General features: G+C 42.8%; 1 protein-coding gene across 1 annotated transcript in view; it reads left to right on the top strand.

Annotated features, from left to right (window-relative positions):
• Positions 1–12,136, top strand: part of TENM1 (teneurin transmembrane protein 1) — a 384,715-nt gene that overhangs the window by 361,086 nt on the left and 11,493 nt on the right. The window contains exons 25-26 of the mRNA XM_081964396.1: positions 1,893–2,128; positions 10,105–10,401. Coding sequence (XP_081820522.1) covers positions 1,893–2,128; positions 10,105–10,401 — 533 coding nt within the window. The remainder of the gene's footprint in view (positions 1–1,892; positions 2,129–10,104; positions 10,402–12,136) is intronic.

Genomic DNA, 12,136 nt, shown 5'->3' on the forward strand with positions numbered 1-12,136 from the left:
CCAAACATTGATAACTGTGCTTTGTTTTTTCCAAAAGTTCTCAAATGGATTTTCTCCATACAAGAGTCTTAAAGTTTTAAATCCTGTGGAAGCTTTCAAGCCTTCGGGTGCTGCTTTTAATGAGCCAGATTGTGAATTTTTTTTTTAAAAAAAAAGCAATATTTGAAGCAAGGATGCAGAATTCTTTTCCCTTTGCACTTCAGGGTGCAATTGCTCCAGGGTTACAGCTCCCCATCCTGGACTAAAAAAATACATGTTTGCACTTTAGCAGCAATTCTAGAGTACAGATTATTATTATTATTTTTCAACCAGGGAGGACCGTTCATTTCTTCTTTAAGACCATAAATTTCTTTTTCAATTTCCCACTCTAAGCAAAATTATTTAATGGGTATTCCTTGTTTGCAAAAGAAAAAAAAAATGCTGATGTTTGCAAAAAAAAAAACTATTTTTTTGTTTGGTGAGATTCAGTGCTCATTGCAATAAAGAGCATTGCTATATTATGATTCCATTGTGGTTCTTTTGAGCTTATATACTAAGCTTTGTGTGGCTATGCAGAGTGGAAACCATTTGTGTACGGGATCAAAATCTGCAATATGGCAGTCTAAGCCCCTTTTATCAGTGTCACACCTTAATAAAACAGATTGCAGTCCTGCACTCATCATTCTGTAATCAAACTATATTCGGTAATCAAACTATATTTTCAATAGCTCTGGGAGTTCTTCCCTGTTCAATGCTATTAGTACCTATATCTTCTTTCAGTATTACTCAGGGAAATTATTTTCTTTGGTATAGAGCAGGGGTGTCAAACTCAAGGCCCAGGGGCCGGCCCGCGGGGTACTTAGATCTGGCCCACGCGGCTGCCCTGGAAACAGTGAAGGACCACCCCACGGTGCTTCTGCCAGCGAAAATGGGCTCACGAGTTCCGTATTTGGCTGCCAGGGCCTCCTGCAACCCTCTGCCAGTGAAAACAGAGCTTGGGAGGCCACACACTGGCAGAGCGCTAGGGCCACCACAGGTGCCCCCGAGAGGAGTGACGTTGAGCTGGCCATGCCCATCCTGGCCACACCCACTCCGGCCCCCCAGGTCAAACACAACCCTGATGCGGCCCTCAATGAAACTGAGTTTGACACCCCTGGTATAGAGAATTGTTCTGACCCCCCTTCCTCCTTTGCCCACACAGAACACACTCCGGAACAGTACAAGGGAACAAGGTTTATTGCACAAACAGACAAGAGGTTCCGTGGCAGTAAACCACCAAGACAAAACTCACAAAAACAAAACACAAAAGCAGCTATCCAGCTTGCTAGAATTCCACACTAGAACTTCTGGCATAAGTCCTCTGTTGACTGCTGCAAAGGGCGTATGCACAGTCAACCCTTTTTATAACCTGGAGAGGAGCCTCCTGATCAGCAGCTGAGAGCTCTTATCGCCGATAATTACGCCCACGCTCCTTGCGTCTATGGGCGTGGCGGTAACGAGCGTCCAGAAACTCCCTGCTGAGTTCTGACTCACTGTCTCGTGACTCCTCCCCACTGCTCCAAGGCATGGCATCGGGAGCCCCCCTCCTCTGGCTCTCACCGCTGCTCCATGCCTCAGGCGCCTCCTGGTGGCCGACCAGACTCTCCGATCCCTGCTCAGCGTCGGAACCCTGTCCAGGGTCCCCCACCTCCTCTGGAGCCGACTCATAGGGACCCTCACTCTTGGAGTCTGGTGGCAGCGGCAACGGAGCCTGCTGGGCCACAACAGAGAATAATGCTAATAAGCTAGATTGGGGTTTGAATGGAGTGTCATTGCAAACCCCCATGTTTTCCCAGTTGTGGAACCACTGCAAATGCCATTCCAAGACTAGATAAATAGCTGAGCTCTTTCTCCTCTGTTTTGTCTGATGACAGATAATATCCAGAATATTTATCGGGTCAGTCCAGATGGATCCCTCCGAGTCACCTTTGCCAGTGGAATGGAGCTGACGCTGAATGCGGAGACACACATCCTGGCTGGTGTCGTCAACCCCACCTTAGGAAAATGTAACATCTCCTTACCTGGGGAGCACAACTCCAACCTGATCGAGTGGAGGCAAAGGAAGGAACAAACTAAAGGCAATATTTCCACTTTTGAAAGGAGGTTGCGGGTAAGTTTTCCCACTGACAAGATTCATATTTCTCGTCTCACACTGCAAATCTGCCAGTGCGGTTCTGTTTGCATTGTCAATTTGGTCTTTGCGTTCAAAGTGAGAGCCAGTTTGATGGTATTAGTTAAGGTATCGGGCTAACAAATACAGTCCCGCCAGAGGCACAAAGCTAGCTGGGTTATTTGGAGCCGGTCATTCTCTCTCAGCCCCGGAATGATGATGCAATGGCAAACCGCTTTTTAAAAAAAATATTGCCGAGAAATATGCAGGGACTGGTACAAGCAGTTTCCAGAAGTCAAAAACTGGCTTGAAGGAGACACACACAGAGGTGGGATTCAGCCAGTTTGGATCGGTTCAGGCAAACTGGGTGTTAATATTACATCCAATTTGCCGAATCGGTAATTGCAAGGATTGGCTGGCCCCACCCACCCCACCGTGCCCCACCCAGGAGTCTCCACAAGGCCCGTTCATCATGCCGGGTGAGTGCAGGGCCCACACGGTGGCTCTGGGAGAGTGAAAAATGGGCTTCCCGGAAGTTCTGGAAGTCCAGAAACTGTAAGGTGACCAACTTTTTTACAATGAAAAGGAGGACAAATAAATTGGAAAAAATATATTGTAAATAAAAGAAATATTTTATTCATTGCAACAATAATACACTAAAATATGATATATGCATAATAAAAACATTTGTAACATTTTATATTGTAATTATGCTTACATGCCTGTTAATTATTATTTAAATGAGTACTTTTCCATTGAATTAATATTTTTGTCAATGTATCATCTTCTAACAATATATTGGAAATATCTGAACAAGAAATATCCTTCATATTGAATTTTACGGCAAGTGCTGCAGCTAGAGTATCAACATTCAATCTCAATCTCAGTCTACTGCGTGCGTATGTGCCGTGTCGTGTTTCAGTAAGAAGTAAACAAAGCCACTTGCACGCGGCGCTCTCTCTCTCAAGGTCTCCCATGCGGAGCGCATGCGTCTCATAATCACATCTTATACTGCACTATACCGAGCCTTGATGAATTGTCATGTCAAATACAAATACGTCACATAACGCACAACAGATTAGTCTTCAAATATCGAAAAGGAGGACATGTAGGAGGACACCTTTCGAGGGAGGACAGAACTTACAAAAGAAGGACTGTCCTTCCTAAAGGAGGACGGTTGGTCACCTTAGAAACTGGCCTATTCCTGGCCTCCAGAGGACCGCCGGAGCCCGGGAGAAGCAGTTTTCACACTCCCAGAGGCTCAAGGAAAGCCTCCAGAGCCTGGGGAGGATGAAAACACACACCCGGGGAGGCTAAGGTGGCCACGCCCATCTAGCAACCAGGCAGAGAACCCGTTGCTGAAATTTTTCAATCCCACCCCCGGACACACACATATTTCAGCAATAGGTGACATTCTTGTAAAACTATTTCTTTTGGGGGGGGTGGACACATTAGAAATTTTGACAATGAATTATAAGCCTCTGTACAAAATGGCTGCCTTGGTGAATACTTCTTTTCCAAAATGGAGGAGGGAGTATCCAGCTAAAAACTTTTCAAAAAATGCCTAACCTAATAAGAAATAAAGTTATTGCTGTGACCACAGATTGGAACAGCACGATGTAACATCAAAAGAAAAAATAATAGTGAGGAAAAGAAATAGCATAACAGGAGGTGTGACATTCAAAAAAAATTAAATTAAAACCTGTGCTATAATTTGGAACTTAAGATATTTTTTTTCAGTTTAAAAGAGAGCACAGCACAATAGCAAACTGTTATATAGGTAGTCCTCGCTTAATAACTGATCTCTATTCAAATTACAATTGACCCTCCTCCAATATATTAGCAATAGCACTTCGACCTATATACCACTTCAGAGAGCTTTTACAGCCCTCTCTAAGGAGTTTATAGTCAGCATGTTACCCCCCAAACAATCTGGGTCCTCATTTTACCGACCTCGGAAGGATGGAAGGCTGAGTCAACTTTCATTTGGTCAAGATCGAACTCCTGACAGTGGGAAGAATTAGCAATCTTGCATTCTAATCACTGTGCCAGCATGGCTCTCAGTACTTATCATTCCTTGTAGTTACAACCACTGTACAAACACACACACACACACACACACTGCCTTTATGACTGTTTGTAGAGATCTGAGGTCACTTTGCTGCGATTTGTGATGGTTTTCGTCAGTGGTGACCTACTGTGGGGTGTTACAGATTCTTTTCATGATGAGCTATTTTAAGGCAGCCAGATAGGCTAGATTGGATGCGCTGAGAAATGCGCTGCTGTGTTTCACATTGCTCAAGGCTTTAATTACAAGCCTCTTAGTCTTCGTATTTCCAACGGTGTTTCCAATTTCCATGTTTTTTCTGAAAACAAGTAAACAGAAGAGCAAGGCAAACCAAGCTATTTATGATAAGCACAGCTAGAAGCCTGCCTGAAGTTCAGTTTTCACCACCAGGCTTCCTGAGAAGGCTCAACCCTCCGTAATGAAGGAAAAGGTGGATCTTCCTATGTTTTAACTTACTTGTGTGGATTTGGCTACGCCGTCTGTGCCACAAAAGGACAAACATTAGATTTAGCAGGAGATATGTAGATCAAGGACCGGGGTGGCTCAGTGGCTAAGACGCTGATCTTGTCGATCAGAAAGGTTGGCGGTTCGGCAGTTTGAATCCCTAGCGCCGCGTAACGGAGTGAGCTCCCGTTACTTGTCCCAACTTCTGCCAACATAGCAGTTCGAAAGCATGTAAAAATGCAAGTAGAAAAATAGGGACCCCCTTTGGTGGGAAGGTAACAGTGTTCCGTGCGTCTTTGGCATTTAGTCATGCCGGCCACATGACTACGGAGACGTCTTCGGACAGCACTGGCTCTTCGGCTTTGAAACGGAGATGAGCACCGCCCCCTAGAGTCGGGAACGACTAGCACATATGTGTGAGGGAAACCTTTACCTTCACCTTTATGTAGATAAAACTCTGACATTCTCTGGTTGTTTGGATTTTATGCATTATAGAAAGGTTGCCCATCCCTTTTCCATTAGATTTGTTGAAGGTCCAGAGCGAGGAGTACATGGCAAAAGCAGGCTCTTTCCCTGCAGATCTCCAAAGGGGTACTTTTCTCCAATTTATTTTTATTTGTTTGTTTATTCATTTATTCATTTATTTTTATGCTACCCATCTCCTCTGTGGATGATGGCATGGTGACTCAGTGATTATAGACTTGCCAGCTGAAAAACCAGCAGCCTAGGTTCGAGACCTGAGCACCACCCAACAGGGTGAGCGACTGTCCTCGCCTCAGCTCCTGCCAACCTACAGTTCAAAAGCATGACAATCATCATCTTCATTTAACAACCCCATAATCCCTTGCAGGGTAGAATCTGGGCAACTGAGCTAGCAGAGGGTTTGCCGTTACTGATGTGCGCATGCGCAGAGCTGCCAGGAGAAGGGAATAGTTAAACAACAAAAGTCAACTCAGAACAAAAGGCACAAGGGGACGCTGAATGGCCCCTCCCATAGGAAATAAATAGGAGCGAAAGGGGAGTGGAGTTTGCAGGAGACAATTAGTCCGTTTCATGAACGTGAAGATTTGCTTAGCTGAGTTTGTGCCTCACAGAGAATCCTTGCCAAGTATTTCCTTGTACAGCGTTGCGCCTGGAAGATATCGGCCTGCCAACTCTCCAAGGACTGATAAAGTCTGTGGTTGCAATTCACATTGCAACATTGCAATTTCAATTTCTTGACAGACTGTTTGCCGGGACTTTGCTGGCTGTGAATGCTAGGAATTCACATTAGCCAAGTAAAAAGGGAGTTTTGTCAGGACGAGGAGTCTGTTTCGTGATTTGGTGAAGCCTCGGTCAGAACAGTCTTAGAAGTTCATTTCCAAAGCCACTTTGGCCTCTCCAGTCTTTCATTTTACACAGGATGATCTGCTGTCATTGTATCAGGTTGGCCTTTATGGCTTTCATTCAACAAGAGTAGTAACAGTTCTCTGTGGCAGGTGAGTCAATACTTCTTTCCCCCTTACTCTCTTTAATTAACAGACTTGGGTTTAAAAGCAAAGACGTCAATAAACTTACAGGGTGAAGAAACGTTTTAGGAAATCTGTTTTCAATTTGACGGAACTACTCCTTGGGGAGGTCTTGATTAACAGGGTGCATTCAAACTAATGATCTTTTAAAAAAATGGCCTACCAACAAGGTAATCATTATAAATCTGTCAAATTTGATGGAAAATGGAAGAACAGAATATTCCAGGGCTTTCTTCAAAGCTCCCACAGCAGATGGACAGCAACCTTGGCTTGAGAATGCTAAAAGGGGGTCAGACCTGATTAGTAGTTGGTTGGGAGGCATCCGGAAAAACCTTGCAGTTTTCAGATAGATTGAGAAGCAAAAGCAAAAAAAAAGACAACCCATCCTGGAAGAAGATAATAGCAAATCACTTCCATATAATTGTCAACAAAATGATAAGGACATCTCCATGAAGTCACTAGGTATCAAGCTTGATCTGTATTATTCCATTCCATTCATTTCTGTAACTGAGAATGTCTGATTGAGCCTGAGAGGAGACTTGGGTTCATCCATCATTTGGAATCAGGGCTGAAATTCAGCAGGTTCTGATAGGATCTGGAGAAACGGTAGCAGAAATTTTGAGTAGTTCAGAGAACCGGCAAATACCACTTCTGGCTGGCCCCCGAGTGGGGTGGGAATGGGGATTTTGCAATATCCTTCCCCCAGGAGTGTGGAGGGAATGGGGATTTTGCAGTATCTTTCCCCTGCCACGCCCACTGAGCCACACCCACCAAGCCTTGCCCACAGAACTGGTAGTAAAAAAAATTGAATTTCACCACCGTTTTGGAACCAAGTTTAATTTGACCAGTTTGGAATGGAATGGAATGGAATACTTTATTTGGCTAAGCGTTATTAGACACAGGAGAAATCTGTTTCCAGTGCAGAAACTCTCCGTGTACATACAAAGCAACAGACATAATTATAATCATAATCATAATAGCAATAAGAGGGAGTAGTAAAGAAGGTAAGAAGCATAATAATACTACAGCCATACAATGTGGGTAAATATACTTAGACATAAGACAGTATAGTAGAACCTCTGGTCACGAACACTTCTTTTTTTTTTTTTATAATAAAATTTTTATTGGTTTTTCAAGATTTATAGGGAAAAGGGTAAATGGACAGGTATACAAATTTTGGCAGTTGCAAAGTGTGTGTGGCCCCCCTCCCTCCATACCCATAGTATACATTTATATATAATGCATTGGTATATAATTGATTACAATCAGCATATTAGTTCTATTATTAAATTCAATCAAATTAAACATTACAGTATAAAATCCAAATATAATTCCATTTTCACTTTCGGTCAGTTTATAATAATATGATTTTCTTGTTTATTTTTGTGATCTGAGTCTTCTTGCTATTGCCCCATCTCCCTCCACTGGCAGAGCTCTGGCCCCTCCCGTGTCCTGCGTGTCCGTTGTGGTGTCTGGTGGTTTCTCTAGGAGTGTTTTATTTTTTTCCATAAAGGCCTGCGCCTCTATGGGTGAATTAATTCTAATTCTTGTCTCCTCCCAGAATATCAGCATACCTTCAGGCATCAACCATCTAAACCACACCCCTTTCTGGTATAATTTATTCGCTAATTGCGAGTAATTTTTTCTTTTTTCTCTAATCTTCTTAGGGATCTGCTTCAGAATGGTTATCTCCATATCATGATATGTCAATGCTTGCCCCCTTTGTACACCCAGAATTTCATCTCTTGTGCTTTTTCTAAGGAATTTAATGTGAACCTCCCTGGGTAGATTGTGTGTTCTAGCATAAGCTGAGTTCACTCTATAAACCAGGTCTATATCCCACCCGATCTGTTGTTTTTCTTTGTGTGTGTAGTCAGCCAGAATGTTTGTCATGATGTCCCTTATATTTTCCCCATCGTCTTCTATAACATTTTGAAATCTAAGATAATAGGACATTCTCTCAAATTCTGATTTCATCTGTTGGATGTCAAGATCTTTGTTCCCTTTCTGCACAGCTTCCACCCCCCCCCCTCACCTCCTCCACCCCCCCTTCCACAAGATCCAGTCTCTGTGAGTTCTTATAAATTTGGGCTTGATTTTCTTTAATTTCATCTTTCATTTCCCTTAGCTGTTTCTTGATTTCCTCCTGGCCCTGTAAAATTTGTTGAAGCATTTGTTGAAAGTCCATCTCTATAGTCTTAGGTTGCATCAGTTCTGTTATCTTTGACTGTGTGGCTGGGCTGGATGTTACAGATGTTGGAGCAGACGTGGCAAAGCCAGGTTTCCCAGGAGGTGGTCTTTTGGATGCCATCCTTTATAACATTAGAAGTTCAGTCCATATATAAGATAAACAGTTAGAAAAGAAGGGTAGCCAGGTGAGGTCCGGGAGCAGAAGAACCAGGCAGAAGAGAATCTCTCTAATAAGTCTGGCAATAGATGAAAGGTTTCCCCTAGAAAGTTCAAAAAGTACCAATCCACAAGAGATTCCTCTGGGAGACACGGAGACAAAGACCGGAAGCCTGAATTTTAAAGGTGGAGTCAGGTTTCACAATTCATAAAGACAACGGAAGTGTGCCATCTTGCCCTGCCAGTTTTGGGCACAGAGGCATAACAAAGTTTTAAAAAGTTCCAAAAGTCCTCAAATCACAGTAGAAAGTGAAATTAAGTTGAAAAGAAAATCATCTCAACCTGGGTGAGGCTTCATTCGTTGGCTCGAACCAACGAACGAACACTTCTGACCATTACCAAATTGGGTTCTGACCAAAAATGCCCATTTCCCCCCCCCTTCCGCGTCATTTTTTTTGTTAGCACCAAATTTCCAAAATTGGGTTCGGATCATGACCGAATCAGGTTTGCGACCAAAGTTATGGAACACATTATAGTCATGACCAGAGATTCTACTGTATTGAGAATTAGGTATTCAGCAGAATGATGGCATGATGGCAAAAACTGTCCCTGTGTCTGTTTATTTTGGCATGCAATGCCTTACAAAGGCATCCCGGAGGGAGAAGTTGATGCCGTTTATACCCAGGATGTGAAGCGTCTGTAGCAACTGTGAGCAAGTCCAAAGTTTCTTGGAGCCACCATCAGTCACTGTCGATGTATCCCAGAGACTAGGTTCAGAGAAAAGCAAACAAATCACATGTCTATAATCTATAAATCCAGTCAACCATAATGCATGCTGTACTTTTCATTAGAGAGTTTCCAATTTGCAATGTTTCTAGGTCAAAGAGTCCTATTATGAGATTGGGATGGCTGTTGCAAGTTCAAAATGGACTGCAAGAGTTGCAGATCTGTTCTGATGCTATCAGAAATGCCCCAAGCTTGAAATATTGTCCGTATTGTCAGAACAATGCTGGGATACTTTCAGAAAAGCAATAAGATCTGTTGTAAACTACAAACGTTTTGCTCACCTCTGCTTAATAGCAGAACTGCTTATGTGACATAGGATAGGGTAGGGTAGGGTAGGGTAGAATAGAATAGAATAGAATAGAAAAGAAAAGAAAAGAAAAGAAAAGAAAAGAAAAGAAAAGAAAAGAAAAGAAAAGAATAGAATGGAATAGTATTGAATTGAATTGAATTGAACAGAACAGAATAAAACTTACTACAGTTATATACCAGCAACAGACGAGAATCATCACTGTTTACAATAGTGTTAAAATACAGTACTACTAATAATAGTGGATAATAACATCCATGGTAATAAAATACATGGTCTCAAACATTTTGGATTGTGCCCTTCTTTACATGATTGGAAAGCAGATAAGTAAGTGTGTAAATATAATTTCTCTAAAAATTGCAAGAGGTATCTACAAAAAATGTGTGCAAGTTGACATCTATAATTTTATAGCCGAATTTTTCCTTGTGGTCCTTGCAGCAGCAGAGAACTGCACGTGTGGTAGAGGGGTTTGAGTCCCGGAACTTATGTGCCAGGCCTTCCTTCTTATCTTCTTTAGGCTCACAACAGGAACTTGTTGTCCATTGATTTTGACCACTTAACAAGAACAGGGAAGATCTACGATGACCATCGCAAATTCACCCTTCGGATCCTCTACGACCAGGCAGGCCGACCAATTCTTTGGTCGCCCATCAATAAATACAACGAAGTGAACATCACTTACTCCCATTCTGGATTAGTAACATACATCCAGAGAGGAACCTGGACTGAAAAGATGGAGTATGATCCAAATGGGAAGATTATCTCCAGAACATGGGCGGATGGAAAAATATGGAGCTACACCTATCTAGAAAAGGTTATTCATCGTTGTAACTGGGGAGGAGTGAGAATGGGACGAGATCATTTTTGTGTGTTGGTTAAGTCAAATAAAGAGGGACGGGGCGATTCAGGGGCTAAGATGCTGAGCTTGTTAATCAGAAAGGTCAGCAGTTCGGCGGTTCAAATCCCTAGTGGCACATAACGGAGTGAGCTCCCGTTACTTGTCCCAGCTTCTGCCAACCTAGCAGTTCGAAAGCACATAAAAATGAAAGTAGAAAAATAGGGACCACCTTTGGTGGGAAGGTGACCACATTCCATGTGCCTTCGGCATTTAGTCATGCTGGCCACATGACCACAGAGATGTCTTCAGACAGCGTTGGCTCTTCGGCTTTGAAACCGAGATGAGCACCGCCCCCAAGAGTTGGGAATGACTACCACATATGTGTGAGGGGAACCTTTACCTTTAATGAAATGATTATTAAACAGCAGAGTAGAGAGTAGAGGTTTAATTGTTGACATCTTGGTTCAAAATGGTGAGGTATCAGGTGATGGAGAAAGATGGTTCTTTCAGACCATGGAGACCTTTTGCCAGTTAGAATTTCCATCGGCCTACAAAACAAAGTATGTTTAAATGTTTATGGAGATTCTCAGTCATGCAGGTCATAGTTGTCCCAAAGGTGCTTTTCCAAAGGCAGGTGGACTTGGTCTTTGAAGACATTTTGTGTCTCACCCAAGAAGTTTCTTCAGTTCTGTCTGAAGAAGCTTCTTGGATGAGAAGCAAAACGTCTTCAAGGAAAAACAAAGTTTAGTTGCCTTTTGAAAACAGGACAGGAATGCTTAAAGCCAAGGTTCCATCACATTTGGAAGAACCAGGCTGGGATATATTTTACCATTGAAGCAATTCTTAGAAAAAAAGAATTAGAAAAAGAATACTCTCAATTGCATCCAAGCTATAAATAAGCCATTGATATCCTGTGCTCTCCTATATGATGTCCCCCCCCCCCACATTCTCCTGGGAATGTGATCACCCTGAGATCTCTTGATATATTCCATGAAATGTCTTACTTCACTCTAGTTCCTTATCCTCTCTCCCCTATCTAAGCATGCATTTGTGTGCCCTCTTAAAGCAGATCCCCTGGCTGAAAGGGTGTTTGCAGTGTAGGGCAGTGAGGGCGAACCTTTTAGAGACCAAGTACCCAAACTGCAAGCCAAAACCCACTTATTTATTGCAAAGTGCCAAGACGGCAATTTAACCTGAATAATGAGGTTTTACTACCTAAAACAATGGTAAACAAGGCAGAGTTCAGCTAATTGTTCTAAGAAAAACGTGATAAATGCACTTTGTATGCCTCTTCATTTTTTCCCCCGTTTTTGAAAATATTACGTTTAGCAACAATAAAAAAGAAAACCTTGTAATATCATTTCTCTTTGCCTCCCTCTCTTTCCCTCCCTTTCTCTCTCTCTCTTTCCCTCTCTTTCTCTCTTTCTCTCTCACTCTTTCTTTCTCCCCCTCTCTCTTTCCCTTCCTTTCTCTCTCTCTCTTTCCTTCTCCCACTCTTTCTCCACCCTCTCTTTCCCTCCCTTTCTCTTTCTCTCTTTCCCTCTCCCTCCCTCCCCCTCTTTCACTCCCTTTCTCTTTCTCTCTCTCTCTCTTTCCCTCTCCCTCCCTCCCCCTCCCTTTCCCTCCCTTTCTCTCTCTCTCACTCTTTCTCTCTCCCCCTCTTCTTCCTCCTCTCTTTCCCTTCCTTTCTCTCTTTCTCTCTCTCTTTCTC

Source organism: Natrix helvetica, assembly GCF_964273705.1.
Source record: "Natrix helvetica genome assembly, chromosome: 11".
Taxonomy (NCBI): domain Eukaryota; kingdom Metazoa; phylum Chordata; class Lepidosauria; order Squamata; family Natricidae; genus Natrix; species Natrix helvetica.